General features: G+C 43.2%; 1 protein-coding gene across 2 annotated transcripts in view; it reads right to left on the bottom strand.

Moving 5' to 3' along the window:
- Window positions 1–19,633, bottom strand: part of CHD7 (chromodomain helicase DNA binding protein 7) — a 92,748-nt gene that overhangs the window by 24,145 nt on the left and 48,970 nt on the right. For both annotated transcript variants that reach the window (XM_044292752.1, XM_044292753.1), the window contains exons 6-14: window positions 16,068–16,123; window positions 14,832–14,946; window positions 9,490–9,573; window positions 7,151–7,288; window positions 6,930–7,051; window positions 5,076–5,319; window positions 3,753–3,929; window positions 1,525–1,668; window positions 1,164–1,425 (exon numbers count right to left, since the gene is read on the bottom strand). In XM_044292752.1, coding sequence (XP_044148687.1) covers window positions 1,164–1,425; window positions 1,525–1,668; window positions 3,753–3,929; window positions 5,076–5,319; window positions 6,930–7,051; window positions 7,151–7,288; window positions 9,490–9,573; window positions 14,832–14,946; window positions 16,068–16,123 — 1,342 coding nt within the window. The remainder of the gene's footprint in view (window positions 1–1,163; window positions 1,426–1,524; window positions 1,669–3,752; window positions 3,930–5,075; window positions 5,320–6,929; window positions 7,052–7,150; window positions 7,289–9,489; window positions 9,574–14,831; window positions 14,947–16,067; window positions 16,124–19,633) is intronic.

Raw genomic sequence — 19,633 nt, 5'->3', positions numbered from 1 at the left:
GTACATTTTTTTTCACCCACACACGGTCAGTGGAAAACCACTGATGTCTCAGCAAGAGCATTAAGATCAATGGGTTCTGTGAAAAACGGAAATGTGAACCAGGCCCAAATAGGAATCCATAAGATACTATTCACACTACATATCTGTAGGTTTTGCTTCACCAAGAACAGGTAATGCTGTGCCGAGGATGTGAAGATCTGCATCCTTCTTGTGCATCAAAGTCAAACGCTGCCATTACAGTGACGCTTAGTCAGCAAAAGCTGGAATTAATGAGCCCATCTACAACCTTATTCACCTTACATTAGCAAGAGGGGAAGAAAAGTAACTGGCAAAGGAACAAGACTTAAACCTCATTGGTTGTAAACAGTAATCTGGGGGGTTTGTAACTATCAACCAGAGAGAAATAATAATCAATGGGGTCGTCTCACAAATCAAGTGAATGATGATCCATCCATTACTTGGACAGTTTAAGTCTGCAAAGCCACCGTTTGTTAGCAGCTAGCAAATCTGGCTCATAGGAGGAGTCCTAAGAGAGGGTCCCCTCTGTGAAAGTCCATATGCCCTAATAGGTCATTTGGGGCCACATCTTTAATAAATTGCTGCTTAGAAAGAACAGAACATCAAAAATATTCCTGCATAATCCACAGTTCACTGGAAACCACCATAAAACACAACTTATCAACATGAGGCTTCTTAGGCTACTTTCACACTCGCGTTTTGGCTTTCCGTTTGCGAGATCCGTTCAGGGCTCTCAAAAGCAATCCAAAACGGATCAGTTTTGGCCTAATGCATTCGGAACGGAAAAGGATCTGCTCAGAATGCATCAGTTTGCCTCCGTTCAGTCTCCATTCCGCTCTAGAGGCGGACACCAAAACACCGCCTGCAGCGTTTTGTTGTCCACCTGACGAAGTGGAGCCAAACTGACACAATAGAAAACGGATCCATCCCCATTGAATTTCAAAGGTGTTCAAGACGGATTAGTCATGGCTATAGAAGACATAATACAACCATAATACATGATGGATGCATGTGGTTGTATTATTGTAACGGAAGCGTTTTTGCAGATCCATAACGGTTCCGCAAAAAACGCTAGTGTGAAAGCAGCCTTAGCCAACAACCGACCACCACGAATCGATGGCACCTACAGTTCACCAGCCACTCACCATTAATAAGGTAGGGATGGTTGCAGCATTTTCTCAACTCCATCATAGTGTTTAGAAGATTGGGAACATTTGCATGTCCTCCACCACCTCCTTTGGAGAGGAAGGCAAAGTTTTTCTCCAGGATGGCTCTGTAATATTTCTTCTGAATATTTGTCAGCTCTACTTCTATGATAGTTTCTTCCTTAGGGGCCAAGTTCTTCTCCACATCTTCTTTGAGACGTCTTAACATCATTGGTTTCAAGATAGCTTGAAGTTTTTGTACCTAGCGACATGAGAAAGTTAAATAATCAGTCATTTTCATGAAGATAATCCAGAAGTGCTTGCCTTTGGAAATGCCAAGACTGGCTGCCTTGTCTCGTACCTGTTCTTCGGTTTTCAGATCGCCAAACTCTTGCATGAAGTTGCTCTCTGAAGGGAAGCGTTCTGGTTCTAGGAAATTCAGCAGGCTGAAAAGCTCCTCCACAGTGTTTTGCAAAGGGGTCCCTGTTAGCAGCACTTTGTGTTCCTGAAAGCAGTGAGGGATGGATGAGGGTGAGAGGAAAGGCAGATACTTTAAGGTAAAGACAGTCATGGTATGTTCACATGGTTAAAATCTGCCTCTGATGCAGCAGCAGAAAACAGGCATTTTTTCACATTTTTTCCTCACTGACTTTAAAGGGGTTGTCGCACCTCCAACATTGGTGGCATATCGCTAGGATATGCCTCCAATGTCAACCAGGTGTAGGTCCCACACCTTCTCTACAACAGGGCACCCACAGTAAAAGGAAAGCGCACCGCGCATACACAATGGCCCTATATTTTTTTCCATGGGAGTGCTGAAAATAGCCGAGATGCACACTTGGTTTTTTTCGAAAGTTTCACAGACGTGAATGGAGAGCACACCGAGCAAGCAGCGTCACCACCCGACAGAACTGACTAAAATAACAGAGCCAGCACTGGGCTATTTTCAGCTCTCCCATAGAAATGAATGAAGGGCTGCTGCGCATGCGCGGTGTGCTCCTGTTCTCTTTGTGAGCTCCATCCTAGAGATAAGTCCCACCACTAGGACCCGCCCCTATATGACATTGGTAGCATACCCTAGCGATATGCCACCAAATTTTAGGAGGCGAGACAATTCCTTAAATGTTACAAACTCCATCTTGTGCAGTGTGTAAAAATGTTACAATATTTTTTTCAGTAGCAGATTTAAAAAACACTTGACATGTGAGACGTTACTACTTATAAGCAAATTTTAATTGTGGATTTCACAGAAGTCAATGGGGATGCAGAGAAACCTGTACCAAAAACTCTTGTAAAAGCTTTTAAAACAACCACCAAATTACAAATCTGCCGCCAAAAACAACCTGTTATTAGCAACAGATTTTTGTGCTGTGGACATACCCCTAAAGGGGTTTTCTGGATTCAGGGCCGATCTTGGAAACACGCCGCTCTTTATTTGTAGCCTACGAGCATTTCCTTGCTCTGATACTCCCCCCTTTCGTCACGTTGCAATCACACAGCGCAAGGATGTGTTTTCACTGTGCTAGTGACGTACTGGGCTTCTCCTCACTATGGTAAGCAGAGACTTCCGCCCCAGCACTGAGCTCTGTGACGTCACCATCACAGATGGGTGTTCTCTAGCGCTGCTGGGGGCTACTCTGCATAGTACCCGCCTCCAAAAGAGCCTTCTGCAGCGTTAGAGAACACCCATCTGTGCCGGGGACGTCACCGGGCTCAGTGCTGGATGGAAGTCTCGGCTTACCATAGCCCGGTATGTCACCAGCACAGTGTAAAAACATCCTTACGTGATCGCAGCGTGCCAAGGGGGAGCATCGGAGCAAGGAAATGCTCGTATGCTCCACTCACATGTAGACTAGAAATAAAGAGCAGTATATTACCAAGATCTGCCCTGAACCCGGAAAACCCCTTTAGTGGGCTTCACTACCGCACAAAACACGGCTATCAGTCCCAGTTTAGAGGTGGGTAAAACTAAAAAAGTTGCAGATAAAACGGATGCAAAGATAATGATAACGGCATAGCATGCCTTGGTTTATTACCCAGCTGGAAGTAAATATAAAGGGGGTGCATTAAAGGCTATTGCTGCAAGCCCATCACACAAGGAACTGTCTAATGATGTTAGAATGGATCCAGAATTACACGCTGATCCCATAAATGTATGTTATATAGCTTTCCACTGAAAAAGGAAAACTAGATGTGGAAAACATGTTACTCGCCAGCTGGGAGGTGCACACTTTAATAGCTGGGCAGCCGCAATCTACTTCTGTCTGCTATAACCCTCAATGCAGCGCCGAATCCAAATCCACAAATACATGGTAGGAAAAAGACATTTCTCCCAGTCTAATACTTCAAGAACAGATGCTAGTTAGAACTTTAGCTTCAGAGGCCGGCAGTGCTGATTCAGCAGTGACACGTGGCACCTCCTGTCACTTACAAGATGCGTTTGTATAAAGGACTGAGGCAGCAGAAACATCTACAGAGGCATTCCAAGGTGGACTAAGGAGTTACATGGCGATATAGATCAGAAAAAAGAACTATAGACATCGCAACGCCGACCAAGGAACAGCCACCATATCGGTATGAACGACTCACCAAATCCATCATCTTTAGCCCTTCCAAAAGCTTGCAGTTCCTGTTCTTCAGCCGATGAGCCTCGTCAATGACTACACAACGCCAGTGAATGTTTCTCAGTTCAGGGCAGTCGGTGAGAATCATTTCAAATGTAGTAATGATGGCATGGAACCGGTAGGCATTTTTTATTGCTCGTCCCTGGTTTCAGAAAGAGTGGGGAGAAGGAAAAAAGTTCTATGAAGGTTCCTCATAATTATATATTTTACCAATACACAGCACAGAAATAATAAACACGTTGACAATGTCTTAAAGGGATTGCTGTGTCTTCCAGATTTTACTTTCTTTTTTAAATAATAATAGGCAGCATTAACTGTGGATAAATCCACGCTCACCCGCTCCCTGCCACACTGTTCTGGGTCTCTGGCTTTCCCCCAATTGTGACATGTCCACAAGCAGGACATCACTGCTGGGTCATGTTCCATCTGGGGACATGTCAATGCTGAGGCCAATCATTGATTGCAGCAGCGCATGTGACCCCATCATTCATGCTGAAGTTTAAGGACATGGACCAAAAGTCCAGTGAAGAGCGTCCGACAGCCAAGGAGCCGGAATAGAGCGGCGGGGAACAGGCAACTATGGCTTTCTTCCCAGGTTACCGCTGGCAGGTCTACTCCTTTAAAGCTGGTGCCCGACGATCTTGAATATAAGAATAATTTCTAAAGTATGGTTTCCAACCACCTGCAGTAAAATTAGATGCTGCAGATAAGCCAGCTTCAAGCAAATTGCTACTTTCCAGCTGCCATTAACTCTAAGCATCCAATAAAGAGACCGAGCAAGGTGGCGGCTGTAGTTCGGGAACAGCTGGAATGTTAAACACGTGCCCATCAAGTAATTCAAAAGGATTGACTACTAAGCAGAGACTACAGCAAGCAAGAAACTGCTAAAAATACAAGCACATGTTCCTTGTAATAAATCAGCCCTTCTAAAAATATACAAGGCCAAGGCATTCATTTACTACAGCAAGGACCTTGTTCCTACTTATTTCTGGGGAACAAATTGTGGCTCTTTTCACCACAGCTCTCCCCGTTGTCTAGGGAGCAGTATAATCTTCTCGAGGTTGCATCTCTTATGGCTTTCATCCATCGTTATGTCGACTTGCACAGACAAAACCAGTTGATCTGAACACAAACCATTATCCATGTCCTTTCAACTTTCTGAAGAAGAGTGGAACCATGTATGGGGTTACATTGTACGCAAGGTGAAAGATAACACAGGCTGACGTGAGCGATGAAATCAACACCTTTTGAAATCAAATCTAACAGAAAACGTGTGTTCGGGACCCACCTGTGCATCTTTAAAGTACATTTCATAGAGTTGTATGGTTTTCCTGCTTGCTTGGCTTCCATGATAAACAATCACATTCAGCTCTGTCCATGTGCGAAATTCTCTCTCCCAATTTGGGATTGTAGAGAGTGGAGCAATGACCAAGAATGGGCCGTGGATACCCTTTAAGTAGATCTCGTACAGGAAGGTGATCGACTGGATGGTTTTACCCAAGCCCATTTCATCAGCCAAGATGCAGTTCCGTCTGACGATAAGAAAGCAAAAATGAAACTTGCACATACCGTAAGTACATGAAGTGATGCACAGACTTGGGATTGGGTTGGGGGATTTATTTATCTAGATTGGCATTTCATTTGGAAGTTTTCATCTCCATTGAGCTTGAGAGCGCCAAATTTATTAAAGGCCCTATGCAGGCGAGCGTTTGTCACGCTGCGAGTCTGCAGCGCAGCTCCCGGCCTGACCTCCCGGCACTGACGGGGGTCACATAGCATTATATTGATTTATGATGCTATGTAACCCTTACAGTTCTGGAATGTATTGGATAACACTGGCAGCGTTATGTCAGTGTCATCTAATAAATTCCAGAACTGTAAGGGTTACATAGCATCATAAATCAATATAATGCTATGTGTCCCCCAGGCCGGAAGCTGCGCTGTGGACTCCCGGCGTGACAAACACTTGTCTGCAAGGGGCCTAAGCAGAGCAGACCTCGGCATAAATTATGAGCTGGACCGCGGGAGGCTATGCCCTTCCTGCTAGTCCCTGCCAACTGTAAAGAAAAGTGCTAAGTGTTGCATAAAACCCCCCAAAGTTGCACCGCAAATGATGTTTGCGCAAAAATAGGCTAATTTGTCGTGCCACTTTTTTGGCACACTGGGGTTCATAAATTGTATGCCAACAAATTCTGATTACATTTCAAGCCAAACCCATACAGTAAGGAACAGAGCAGTACTCTTTCATGTAGGGCTGTGATGGCTAACCTCCGGCACTCCAGCTGTGGTAAAACTACAACTCCCAAGATGTACACACTTGCTCGGCTGTTCTCAGAACTTCATAGAAATGAATGGAGCATGTTGGGAGTTGTAGTTTCACAAAAGTTGGAGTGCCGAAGGTTAGCAGTCACGTATTTAGGATATGCTGGAATCCAGTTCTACATAGCCTGCCACCCTCTGAGATAAATTTTGGGCACAGTTTCCGTAAACCATGCAAGGTTTGCGTTCGTATTGAAGGCATAAAAAATTCCCGTTGCATGGGCTGGCCACCAAGTTGCAAGACTCCAGCTGTTGCTGAACCCAAAAGGGTTAAAGGCAAGTCACAGACCAGAAATATGCAAGAGCAAAGAGACCTGGTTCCAGGAACCAGTCATACCCCGCACATATATTATGGCCCAGTTTATTACTGTACGGCGGCTAAACGCTGCTTCCAGCTTGGAAAGTATGCCTCATCTTTCAGCAGCTGGAGCGGAGCAGAAGCAACGTATGAGTAAAACCAGCGATGATGTAGTGTTGCTATGATTCAGTGTTTCTGTCCGCGGCAGAACATTCCCATCACGTGCCTGTTAACAGGCTAGGAGATTCCCAAAGAAGCTGCTGATCAACATGACCCTAAAGATCCAGGCAGGGGTTAACCTCGCCATATATCGGAATAATGCAGCGTCTAAACATTTTCCAGAGTGCCCGAGCCTGTAAAAGATCTGAGCGCAGTAAAATATGGTTTTCCACATTTTTTTTTTTTATAGAGTATAAACCTTCGTCCTGAGATGCCAATAAAAATTTGCAAGGTTAAACTGTGCCATGAAACAAAGCCATTAAAGTTTAGTAAAGCTACCGCTAGGAGAGTGGGAAAAACACTTACGTGTTGTACCAATTGAACAGCAGCCAGTTCACTCCCTCCAACTGGTATTCCCTGAGACTGTTATTGTTTTTGTACTCCCTGGAACTCTCCGATTTCTTCCACTCGTCGGCAGGAGGTCGCTCCTGTTTCAAATGCAGTAAATCCCATTAGTGGTTTTCCGAAAGACCACATAACTGAGCTATTTTCAAATAAAAACACTGCTCGGCGGTGCCAATTCTTACCACGCGTTCGGTTTTTGGCTCCCTGCTCTGGAGTCTCTCGAATTCTTCAATCTTTGCTGGATCCAAGTCCTGCTTCAGCTCCCATGTACTGTCCTCGTAGGCAAGGGAACACCACTTCACCAGGTAATGAGTCATGGGCTTCGGGGGTGGGAAACAGGAGGATTGTTAGAATTTACAGGAAAAATAGACCGCTCTCTTCTTCTGGACAGCTCCATTTTCAAAGGAGAAGTCACTTTTGATTATCCAGAGGAACCTTTATTAGGATTTCATCATTTGTCCCAATTATTTTTCCTATTGCCTTGGACCTGTCGCAATTCCCCCCCTCCCCAAAAACGTTCATGGAGACACAATAGAAGCTACTGCTGAGGTAATAAGTGGGGAACAACTCAAGGTCAGTTTTTCAGCTGTCCAAGGTATGGAGTCCTGGGCCTTAGCTGAGAGTTGTATGGAATAAAAAGGTCTTGGTGTCTGATATTGCAGCTTGCATCTGTCACCTTACTTGACTTGGCTCTTCTAGAAACTATTTGCATTCCCCATTTAATAACAGTTCTATTTTTATGACTTTATGTTGCGCCATTCCTTTATTATTCCTGCTAGCAGTTTGCAATGAAGGTCCAGAGGGGGCGTGTCCCTGCACTGGCTGCACTGAATGGATAGGGTCAGCCGATGCAGGGACACCTCGCCAGCTGGCAACACCCACCTGGACCTTCATTGCAAACTGCTACTAATTCATTCCGAACTTCTAGCAGGAATAAAGGAACCCAAGAACATCGAGTCATAAGAATAGATGCTCCAGAATTGCTATTACATGGGAAAGCAATTAGTTACTAAAATAGACGAGTCAGGAGCGGTGATGGGTCCACTTTAATGGCATCAAACTGCAATACCAGACAGGGCTCCCAGCTAAGAATGCAGCCATGTCCTTCTCATTTCATACAGTACTTTAAGGATTACTTTAGAGCAGGGGTAGGCAACCTCCGGCACTCCAGCTGTTGTGAAACTACAACTCCCAGCATGCATTCTTGATCTGCTCCTCTCAGAACTCTCATAGAAATGAATGGAGCATGCTGGGAATTGTAGTCTCGGAACAGCTGGAGTGCCGCAGGTTGCTGATCCCTGCTCTAGAGGATTTCAGAATGTTCTCTTCAAACTATGTAAAGTTCAATATCTTAGAGTAGGGATGCCCAACCTGCTGCCCTCCAGCTGTTGCAAAACTACAACTCCCAGCATGCCCTGACAGCCTACCGCTATCAGGGCATGTTGGGAGTTGTAGTTTTGCAACAGCTGGAGGGCCACAGGTTGGGCATGCCTGCCTTAGGGCTATATGAACAATATGGCTGATACGATGGCAGACTGGGTCACAAATTGGCCTGCAAACCGATAGGACACAAGGGGACATTACCGACTGCAAATATCTGCTACGAGAGAATATAATCAGCACCAGCACAAAATGGGCCACCTACAACTAAAACCAGAAAGTGACACATTGCTTTCTTAATCAGTTTTTATTTTCTGATTTTTAACTATTTTCTGAACATGATTATGGGGGCGGCCATCTTGCCCAAGGAACAGTTAACAGCAGTTTACTGCTTTACAGCAGCCAAATGGCCATACACAATAGTCAGGAGGGGACCTCATTTACTTCTATGTGAGAGTTTTCTAGACAAGCTCTGTAACCTGAGCAGAGGTCATTGTACAGGGAGGGGCAGGAGCAGTGCTGGGACATGGTGGATTCTGCGTTACCTGTCATTGTAATCCTGCCTGTAATGGCAATCAAAGGACTACTGACAACGGATCTCTACAGAACAAAAATTGCTGCCATATTATTAGGCTTAGGAGCCAGTGCAATAACTGGATATTTTATATACATATGGTTATGGTGGCATGGTAATTGGGGGGAAATCACCAAACAGTAAAAATAAAAATTGTTTAACATAAAACCTTGATTTAAACAAGCACACATTCCCTTGAAACCCCCCCCCCCCCCCCCTGTATTCTGGAACTGGTAGAGGTCTAATACAATCCTGCTCTGAGGATATTCTAAGGGGGAGATTTATCAAAAAAGAGTGTAAAGTAGAACTGGCTTAGTTGCCCATAGCAACCAATCAGATTCCACCTTTCATTTTCCAAAGGAGCTGTGAAAAACAAAAAGGTGGAATCTGATGGGTTGCTATAGGCGACAGCCAGTTCTACTTTAACCCCGTTTTGATAAATCTCCCCCCATGTGTATGCGCTTATATTTCCTCATTTCTTCCTCGATTACACTTATAATGTGGTTAAAAGATTTCAAGGAATATTTAAAAGTATATATATCTATCTATATCTTTAAAACCACTTACCTCTCCCTTCTCATCTGTGCTGTTGGAGACGTCAAGTATCCGATCAACTTCCACATAGTCCGGATTAAACAGATCATCTTCAATCTGTTGACAAACAGGAAAATCAGCGTCTTATTTCCAGGGCTCCTCAGGGAAAACCTCTCTCCACCAAGGACGCATTTGTGCCAATAGGGTCACAGAAACACGGAAATCCGACTCAACAGCCTCAAACATGCTAATTGAAATACTACAATTCTGCAGGATTGCTCCCCGTGAGGGTAAGAGACTCCTCAGACTTTGTTAACCGGGCCTCTTAATTACTGTGTGAAACCTTTTACAGCAGGAGAAAGTTGAAGAATATTTTAAATGAAGTGTGAAATTACAATTCACTAATGAGCAATCGAAAAGGGCTTATAGCTAACACCGTTTCTCAAAAACTACAGCTCGCAAGAGCGCCGCTTAAGTGCTGGTGTTAGGTTAACCCCTCTCCTGCCAGCTTATAAAAATAAGACATTTGTCAATGGGGGACGGATCCGTTTTCTATTGTGTCAGAGAAAACTGATCCGTTTTCATTTACTTGCATTGTGGGTCATGACGTTTTGCTCCGCATCCCAGGACGGAAAGCAAACCGCGGCATGCTGCAGTTTGCTCTCTGGTATGAGAACGGAACGGAATGCATTTTGGAGCACTCCGTTCTGCTCAGTTACGTTTTGTTCCTATTGACAATGAAGGGGGACAAAACGGAAGCTTTTTTTTTCCGGTATTGAGACCCCATGACGGATCTCAATACCGGAAAATAGAAACGCTACTGTGAAAGTAGCCTAATTTGACCGTCATCAGTTATAAAACAATAACCCCACTGAAGCCCCTTTAAAGAGGATGCATCAGCTTTGTTAGGTCAGTTTTTGGAAATTCAGAATGAAATGATCATTCTGGAGCATCTTTTCCTAGAACGCTGCGCTGTGATGTTCCTGTTATTCCTCCGCGAAATGCATGTCTAAATTGACCACCAGGCACCACCATATCCCCTTGTCAATAGGGTGCGTCCTCGAACACTTTCAGCACAGATGGGACAAGATCAGACTGTGCACCATTTATTTCATACATTTCCAGGAGGAATAATAGAGGAAAATCACAAGTTGGTGTTCTAAGAAAGGAAGAAAAGGTCAGGAAAGCCAACAGGGAATCTTTTCACTTTCTGTAACTCTAGTAATAGAAGGCATTCATTATGGGCACAATCCCTTTAAAGGGCATCTGTCAGCAAATTTGTACCTATGACACTGTCTGACCTGTCACATGTGCACTTGGCAGCTGAAGACATCTGTGTTGGTCCCATGTTCATATGTGCCCATATTGCTGAGAAAAATGTTTTAATATATACAAATGAGCCTCTAGGAGCAATGCGGGCATTGCCCTTAATTGTAGAGATTCTGTGCTCTGAAACGGCCATGCCCTCTCCGCTTTGATGGACAGGGCCAGGCAGTGTAAATGTGAGTGTCAAAACGTAGACTGTAGCAGATGCAGAAAGAGCGGAGCCTCTAGGTGTAAGGAAAACGCCCCCGTTGCTCCTAGAGGCTAATTTGCATATAATAAAACTAAATTTTTCTCAGCAATACGGGCACATATGAACATGGGCCCAACACAGTTGCCTTCAGCTGCCAATCGCACATGTAACAGGTCAGCCAGTTTCATAGGTACAAATCTGCTGATAAATGCCCTTTAAATACCTCCATCTCCACATCAAATATTCTTATGGTCTTAAAACTAGACAAGACAGCAAGAAGCACCACCACATTTATCACTGCGTCTCACTGTGTGATGGCTTTGGCGCATCCTGCACCATGTTGGACACTCTTCACTTGGTTGGTTTCCTTCAGGCCAGTACTTTGCACCTAAAGTATGGTTACCGCCATTAATATCTCTGGAGCATTTTAAGATTTGGCTACGCCATTATCCCCTTTTCAAAACAGATTCGCAAGGTGAAAAACGTTTCTAAAAACACAAAACGTGGCACCCGGCATGGTTTTTTTTGGGCACACATTAAGCCAGAAGTATGGCGCATTTTGCTTAATAAACCCACCAGGTCTTCATATGCACCTCCTATAAACACATTCTGGAGAAAAATATTAAATCGTAAAAAAAAAAAAAAGATTATTTTTTTTAACAGCAGTTAATTCATTCAGGATAACGGGCCGGAAGGCTTCTGACAGCATGGAAACTGCTGGGCTAATTTTAGATTTTTCTCCCGCAAAAAAAACTATATTTTTAAGGCCCTGCCTATTACATTACTAAACTTGAGTATTATACGTCTTGGGCAGATAGAGGGAAACATTGCAGGCTTTCATCCGTCTGACCCTTGCTCTAGCTCTGCATACAGATCTAAGTGAAATTAAATTGGTGATCAGAAGCTTAGTCCCATGTGGGTAATTGTCCAAATCGGAGAAGGACAGCCACAATCCTCTGCATAATTAGCTCTTGGAGAGATATGACCAGAATATGCATGAGTGGCGCCGATTCACGCAGACACCCATATTAACCCTTATGCTCATCTAAGACTTGTCTGACAAATTAAAATTAATCATCAGTAATTGAGGGTGCACTATTAATTAATATTCTACAGATCAGTCATTTATTAGGTGCAAGGTTACCCTTTTAAAATGGGTCTGTCTGAGTGTTGTTGCTCAAGACCTATCCTCAGGATAGGTCATCAGTATCTGATTGGTGTAGGTCCCGGTTGTCGGACCCCCACCAATCAGCTGTTGGAAGAGGCCGCTGCATTTCAGCCTCCCCGCAGCTTACAGAGCCATCCACTGGATAGTGGCTATCCTTGAATGGGATCGAGCTGCGCCTAGGCCTAAGCGCAATTGTCTTCACAGTAGGTCAAAGTGGCCAAGATGGATTATACTGCCATGTCAAATTTCCGTGCAGTGCAGGGAGTGAAATCCATGGCAAATCCACACCATGTGGCGGTAGACTCAAAGGGAATGTGTCATTAGAAAAAGACCTATTCTTTAAATCAGGGCTGTGGAGCTGGTGAGGCTAAATTCCTATAGTAAAATGGTAACATTGGGCTTTTTTTTTTTTTTTATTATCATGTAAGTAATCCGGATAATAAGAACATAACCCATATTTATTGGAATACAAATTTCTGAAATTCCTGACGTTCTCTAAATTGCTGTAAGTAAATATGCAATGCACTATGCATTTAATAACTGGAAAATACTGTTATATACTTAATAACTTAAGAAATCTATGAATTTGTCCTCAGAGAAGGTTAGAAAAGCTCTATATGCATGTTCTGGAAATGCAGAGAATCCTGTGCAAGTCTAAATGAGAATAAAAGAAAGTGGAGCTGCTATATTCGGTGTTGCCATAAGGGGATTGTCAGGGAATATACTTTTCACAGGAGCCTGCGGCCCGGCTCTACGATGGAAACATTCGTACTTTCCTGCTATCTGCTCCGCTCCTGCGCACTGGCTCCCGTGTGTATCTTCTGGTCCACAGCTTCTTTACTTCCTCTCTGGCATGATCATCAGCTCTGCTGCAGCCAATGACTAGTGTCCACGAGAGACATCACCGATGAAGCCAGCTATTGGCTGCAGCTGAGCAGATGAGGATGCCTGTGCCGGGAACTAATTAAACAAGCCAAAAGATTGGAAGATGGACGCACAGGACCCTGCACACAGGACCAGAGCAGCAGAAAGTAGGCAAGTATGGTACTTTCCATAGCAGAGGCAGGCGGCGGGCTTCTGTGAAAAGCTACTTGTTACTGGACAATCAGTTAATGCTGTCCTCCTGTTCTGACTATCAGTTCTGAGATGACTGCAGCTGGTGAACGTCCTTCTCTGAACTTCACTACTGAGCATGTGCAGCATGGTGTCGGGAACTGTAACCAAGGGCCTTGAAAAAGCATGAATATACCTAGTATAATGGACAGGAAAGAACACAGAGATGAGAACTGATTATCATAACTAGAACACCGTGCTGATCACTTTTTATAGTATAAGGACAGGAGAGAACACAGGAGAGGTCAGAACTGATTATCTATCACCACTATAATACTCTGCTTATCACCATTTATACTATAAAAGGCGAGAGGTGAAAACTGATTCTTCATCACCACTAGAACACCCTGCTTATCACTGTTTATATAATATAAGGACAGGAGAGAACACAGGGAAGGTAAGAACTGATTTTCTATCACCACTAGAACACCCTGCTTATCAACAATTTTTGGTAAATAAGGGCATATAAAATATATTTATGATGAAAATATCTAAATTTATATGAACATTAATAAATTATTAACACAATATTAAAGAGTCTGTCACCTACTTTACACATATTAAACTGTTATCACTGCCCTGTAGGGGGACAAACAGTTAACAGATCGTACCACCGTTTCTTATTTCTGTGCATTTGATGTTGAATAAATGACATCTGAAGATGTATGCAAATGAGTTGCAAGTGCCCAGGGGCGCTCCTCACCCCCCCCCATTTTTCACACTAAGCCAGCCCAGTGCCCTTATGTCACAGACTCTGCTCCCTGAAATCCTGTGCCAGCTCGCGTTACTGTCGGGCCCAGGCATGCGCAGTCAGTTCACTGATGCATCTGCCTAAAGTGGACAGTGTACAGAGCATGCCTGGGCCCGACAGTGTGATTTAAATAGGGCATTTTTTGATGACATTCCCAGATACCTAAAAAAGTAATAAAATAGTTCAGTTCTTCCTTAAACATTGCTGCAGACCTCCCAAGAACCTCTTATCTCCCAAATCCACATCAAGAATCACGTAATTTCCCTCTGCCCATCAGTAACCTTTGACAAGAAATGAGAGAAGACGTCTTAGACGTGTTTGGCCGGGGAACTTTCCAAAGAAACAGGCTAAACCCTTTAAGAAGGTGCGCTGGGAAATAATTCAGCCCTTAAGAGCACTGAAATCAAACAGGATCGATCAGACAAGCAATGATTTTCCTCAAAACATTCAGCGTAGACTGCAAATAAATAGGAATCTAATGTGGTAACGGCAGCTTCTTAAACACCTGCACATGGAAAATAATTACACAGAAGTCCCCCGTTATTCCTTAGGGCTGAGGTTCCGCTGTAAACCATTAACAAATAAGGTGAAACCGTCCACAATCTTTCTTGGGAAGGGGAGGGGGGGGGAGCTGTCAATCAAGAGATGAGGACATCCCTCACTTATCCATGGGACACAAGTCACTATAGTATACACCCCGACAGGAAGCCAACCCTCTTCCTGTTTGTTACAAGGAAACCTCAAACGTGAGTGATGCAATCACACGAAGACACCAGCTCGTAAACAAGCGCATACATACATGTACCGACACCAGCCGCGCCTCTTACCTCCGAGAGGAACTTGTTCTGGCATTGCTTGGATCGAAAACGCTTAATTTTCTGATGAATCCTCTTGTCTTTCTCAAGCTCCTCCAAGGTGGCCCATTGGCAGTGCAAATATGAACTAAGGAAAGAAGATGAACGAGTGATGAACGTGGCCATGACACTACAGGAAACCAAAAACTGCACAGCTTTCACATAGCTAAGATCTGTGCTTGCAGTCAGTGAAAGAACATTCTTGTGACAGGTCATTTTTCATGTAAACCTCTCCTGACATTTATGTTTTTATAACTACTTACATTCCTCATCTAATAAGACTTTCTGATCATCTATTTATAAAATTGTTGTGCAATTCCTCTATTATTCCTACTAGAATTAGATTAATAAAATGTCCAACTGGGTGTTACCAGTTGAGGGTGTGCCACTACACAGTCTGACACTATTCAACCAGATTTGCAAGATGTGCAGGGACACAATCCCAACTGGTAAAATCCAGCTGGACCTTTATTGCAGATAATTGCTGGCAATTCTTTTATAACAGTCTTGTAGGAACAACAGATGAATGGCACAAAAAAGTAATAAGAATGGCCGAAACCATGCCCCGAAGGAATACGGACAATCTCTTATTGCATGACCATGATTATGGGGGCCATCTTCCTGAGCTGTTCTTAACAGCATATAGAATGCATTAAGAGATCTGCTTTACAGCAGCCCCATGGTCCATAGACACAATGGTCAGTAGGGGACCTCAGTGACTTCTATTGGAGTGTGTTCTGGGCATGTTCTGTGACCTGTGCAGAGGTCATGAGGGATCGTGTATGGTGGATCCTGTCTTATCTGTACACAGAGGTGATATCATTACAGGCAGGATTAGATTGACAGATAAGCAGATGACTGCAGTAAAGTGATCTGTACAGACCAAGAAGTGGGGCCTATTAGGCTTAGTGGCCAGTGCGAAAACTTCAGGATGTTATGTTTTTTTTATAAATATAGATATTGACATGGAAAATTGAAAATGACAAATCAAAAGTTCATTAACATTATGTTAAACATAAAAACGCAATTTAAATAGGTCATTTTCAGATGACACATTCCCTTTGAATAAGTGTTTATTGTGTGTGAAACTTTTTAGAAAAATTATTTTTAACCCAAAACGAGCGAAAGTCTTGATTTGAAACTTCCGTCCTTGAGATCTTGATTAACAAAAAATAATAAAAGTATGAAGCAAACTGCAAAAATACTTACAAGTTCTTATACTTCACGTAGAATTCTTCAACTTCTACTTCTTCCCCGGACTCCAGCTAGAAGAAAAAAGCAGTGAATGACTGAAGGCAATCGGGAAGCCTTGTAATGTGGAATGCAGGCAGCGAGTCCTACGTCTGTCTGCCGGGATAAAACTATTTGTAGTCATCTGGACGGCAGACTCCGGGGTCTTACGCTCAGACACAGTAATGTTCATCACGTGGCGTATACAGGCCGGTCTGATATTACCCATTAAATCCTTAGGAATAAAAAGCAAATGTTTCGGAGGAAAAAAAACACAGCTGTCCAATTTCTGCATTGTCATATCTGAGACATGAATCATTTTTAACTCCTCCCTCACCACACGCCGTTTTCATTCACAACAGCCTGACCCTGTACCTGGCCGGCTGCCAAACCCACAGCGTTAAGTAGACGCCAAGCGTACCATTTTCTCAGGCAGCAGCCAATTAGCAACTGCACTCCCTAATGCCAAATGTATTATTTTTGGCTGGCTGAAGACGGTCCTACTGCATTTTTACAATTGGCTTCTACAGGGTGTGCGCTTGTGTGCTGAGAGGAAGCTAAACCACGGACTACAAAACGCTTGTGGTCGACAATTTATATTGCTTTCGTGTTCGCACTTAAGACATCAGCGAGTGCCTGATTGAGTCGGATTTGATACAAAGCTCTCGCCGCGGCGGTTAAGATACCAGTTAAGACATTCATTTAAGAGATGTTGAAGGACTGAGTCTGCACTTTCTCCGGAGCGGTTTTTAACTGGAGATGAATGAATCTGAAGGAAGCCAAAGTGTACGCGAGTAAGAAAATTCCTGGAAAGATGCTGTCAAGCCTGCGTGCATTAGAAAGAGTCATGGCTCAGCAGCAAAACGAAACTGAATTTTACAGCGCATTCTCTCGACTGCTACAAAGGCAGCCCTGTGAAAGACTAAAGAAATGGATAAGAAGGGATTTGCCGACTTCATTCAGTCCTGAGCTCTATCAATAGTAAAGTAAGCAATGGAGAAGATGACCTGCAAAGGACTAAGTGCATAAATCTGCATATACACAACCTAATACTAAAAACACCCTTCATATTCCACCATAAATCCATTATTCTACCTACAGGGAAAAAAATAAGAAACTGCAATAAAGCAAACTCCAGTTCGGTTGAGTTCACATCACAGCTTCGTTTTCTGTGAAGAACAGAAAAATGAGGAAAAAAACAGATCTGTTATTTTGAGCATCAGTTTGCACTAAAAATAGCTGCTCCAACTATTTCTGAGCATCAGTTATGATTAGTTTGTGTCACTTCCTCAGAGATCAGTTATTTTTGACGGGCGAAAAAAGTGCTGCGTGCAAAAATAACTGATCTCTGACAGAAGTGACACAGATTGATCATACCTGAAGATCAAAATAATGGATCTTCTGATGGCTAAGCGAAAAACGGAAAGCTAAACAGTAATGTGAACTCAGCCTAAGGCCTCATGCACACGACCGTTTTTTTTAAGGTCCGCAAAAACGGGGTCCGTACGTCCGTGATCCGTGACCGTTTTTTCGTCCGTGGGTCTTCCTTGTTTTTTGGAGGATCCATGGACATGAAAAATGAAAAAAAAATATCTAAGTCAAGTTTGCCATTGAAATGATAGGAAAAAACAGGACACGGATCACGGACACGGATGACAATCTTGTGTGCATCCGTGATTTTTCACGGACCCATTGACTTGAATGGGTCCGTGAACCGTTGGCAGTGAAAAAAATAGGACAGGTCATATTTTTTTCACGGCCAGGAAACACGGATCACGGATGCGGCTGCCAAACGGTGCATTTTCCGATTTTTCCACGGACCCATTGAAAGTCAATGGGTCCGTGAAAAAAAACGGAAAACGGCACAACGGCCACGGATGCACACAACGGTCGTGTGCATGAGGCCTAAAAGTGAGCTCGTCAATCTGCTCAGCTCCTCCTGCTCTATAACATGCTGCCTGCAGATCATACACCACGTCTGATCTGCAGACAGCATGTTATAGAGCAGGCGGAGCTGAGCAGATTAATGGATAGTTTTATGGGAAAATATTCAGTAAAACTTATTTTTCATTCATTTAAATCTCTGCTCTTTCTGGGCTTTGACATCAAGGAGGCGGTCCTATCAGTGACTGACAGCCTTCCCATTATGACTGTACAATTACCGATAGCGCAGTCTCCTTGACTTCAAAGCCCAGAATAAGCAGAGATTTAAATGAATAAAAAATACTGAATTCTGCAGAATCTTTTTCCAAACTATATATCAATCCGCTCAGCTCCTCCTGCTCTATATAACATGCTGTCTGTAGCTTACATTGCATTTTCATTGTGAAAGGTTCCCTTTAATAAAAATAAAAATGGGAAATTGCACACCACCGCACACTCACTTTTTTCTAATAAATTTACTGAGAAAAACACATTGTGGAGAACATTTTCCATTAACATTCCTATTTAATGTGCTCTATGATAAATGATAAAAAGAAACCTAAAAACTATAACCTGACATTAAAGTCAACAAAGAAACTTGTCGAAAGCTAAGGCCTCTGTTACACTTTCCATGTCGTTCAGAACAAAAACAGAAATGACGTCAATGCGAGCAGAGGGAATGACGACCATGTAAAGAATCACCGCAAAATGAACGTACGTCAGAAACTATAATGCCACCATGCTCTTCTCGTCAACAGATGGCTGACCCACCACCACAGGCAACTCATCATGCGTGTCGCTTATATATCCTAGATAGGTCACAGTGGAAGTACAGAATCTGCCTTCACAGTACCGGAGACACCATGTTTCCTCTGGGTTCAGCTATACAGGTAATGACAGTAGTGATTGCCTGCATGGGGTCAATGGGACCAGTTGGATTCACACATTTTTATGAGATTTTTTGACCCAGGAATGGATAACAAATACATGACTTTCTATTTTCATTTGAATTCACTTCTGGCATAAAAAAATAAAAAAAGGCATAAAAATGCAAAGCGCATGCATTTTGTAATTAGAATGTTTTACCCTATGGAGAAGGGGACGGAAAGATGCCTAAGGCCTTGTTCACACACCAGTGAATCACGGACGTGTTCTGTCCATGTTCTTCATGGAGAGCACATGTACCCATTGACTTTTAATCTGTTTGTTCACACATCAGTGGTTCACACATCAGATGACACAGGAAGGGCAACAAACGGACACGCAGACCAACCATGGGTTTTTCATGGACGAAACACTGATGGAATTTCATCTAACATCTGGAGTTTTGACCAGAAAACAAAAACTACACCAAAGACAACTTTTGGAAAAAAAAAATGCATCTAAAGATGTCCATTCAAATACCCCTTGAATATATTTACACGCAGCTTTTGAGGTGCAGTTAAAACGGAATAGATGAATTTTTTTTTTTGCGCTTTTACAGCAGTTTTAGATGAGGCTGCAGTTTTGACAGGTGAACATGTTACATAAAAATATTTCACCTTTAAAAACTGCAACCACATCAAACAGTGGCAAAAAGTACATGCTGGTTATTCATTGCATTTTTGACTGCACTGCAAACA

This window comes from Bufo gargarizans, chromosome 5 (genome assembly GCF_014858855.1).
Source record: "Bufo gargarizans isolate SCDJY-AF-19 chromosome 5, ASM1485885v1, whole genome shotgun sequence".
Taxonomy (NCBI): Eukaryota; Metazoa; Chordata; class Amphibia; order Anura; family Bufonidae; genus Bufo; species Bufo gargarizans.
Note: the sequence above shows the minus strand (reverse complement) of the source record. Positions and strands in the feature narration are given on the sequence as shown.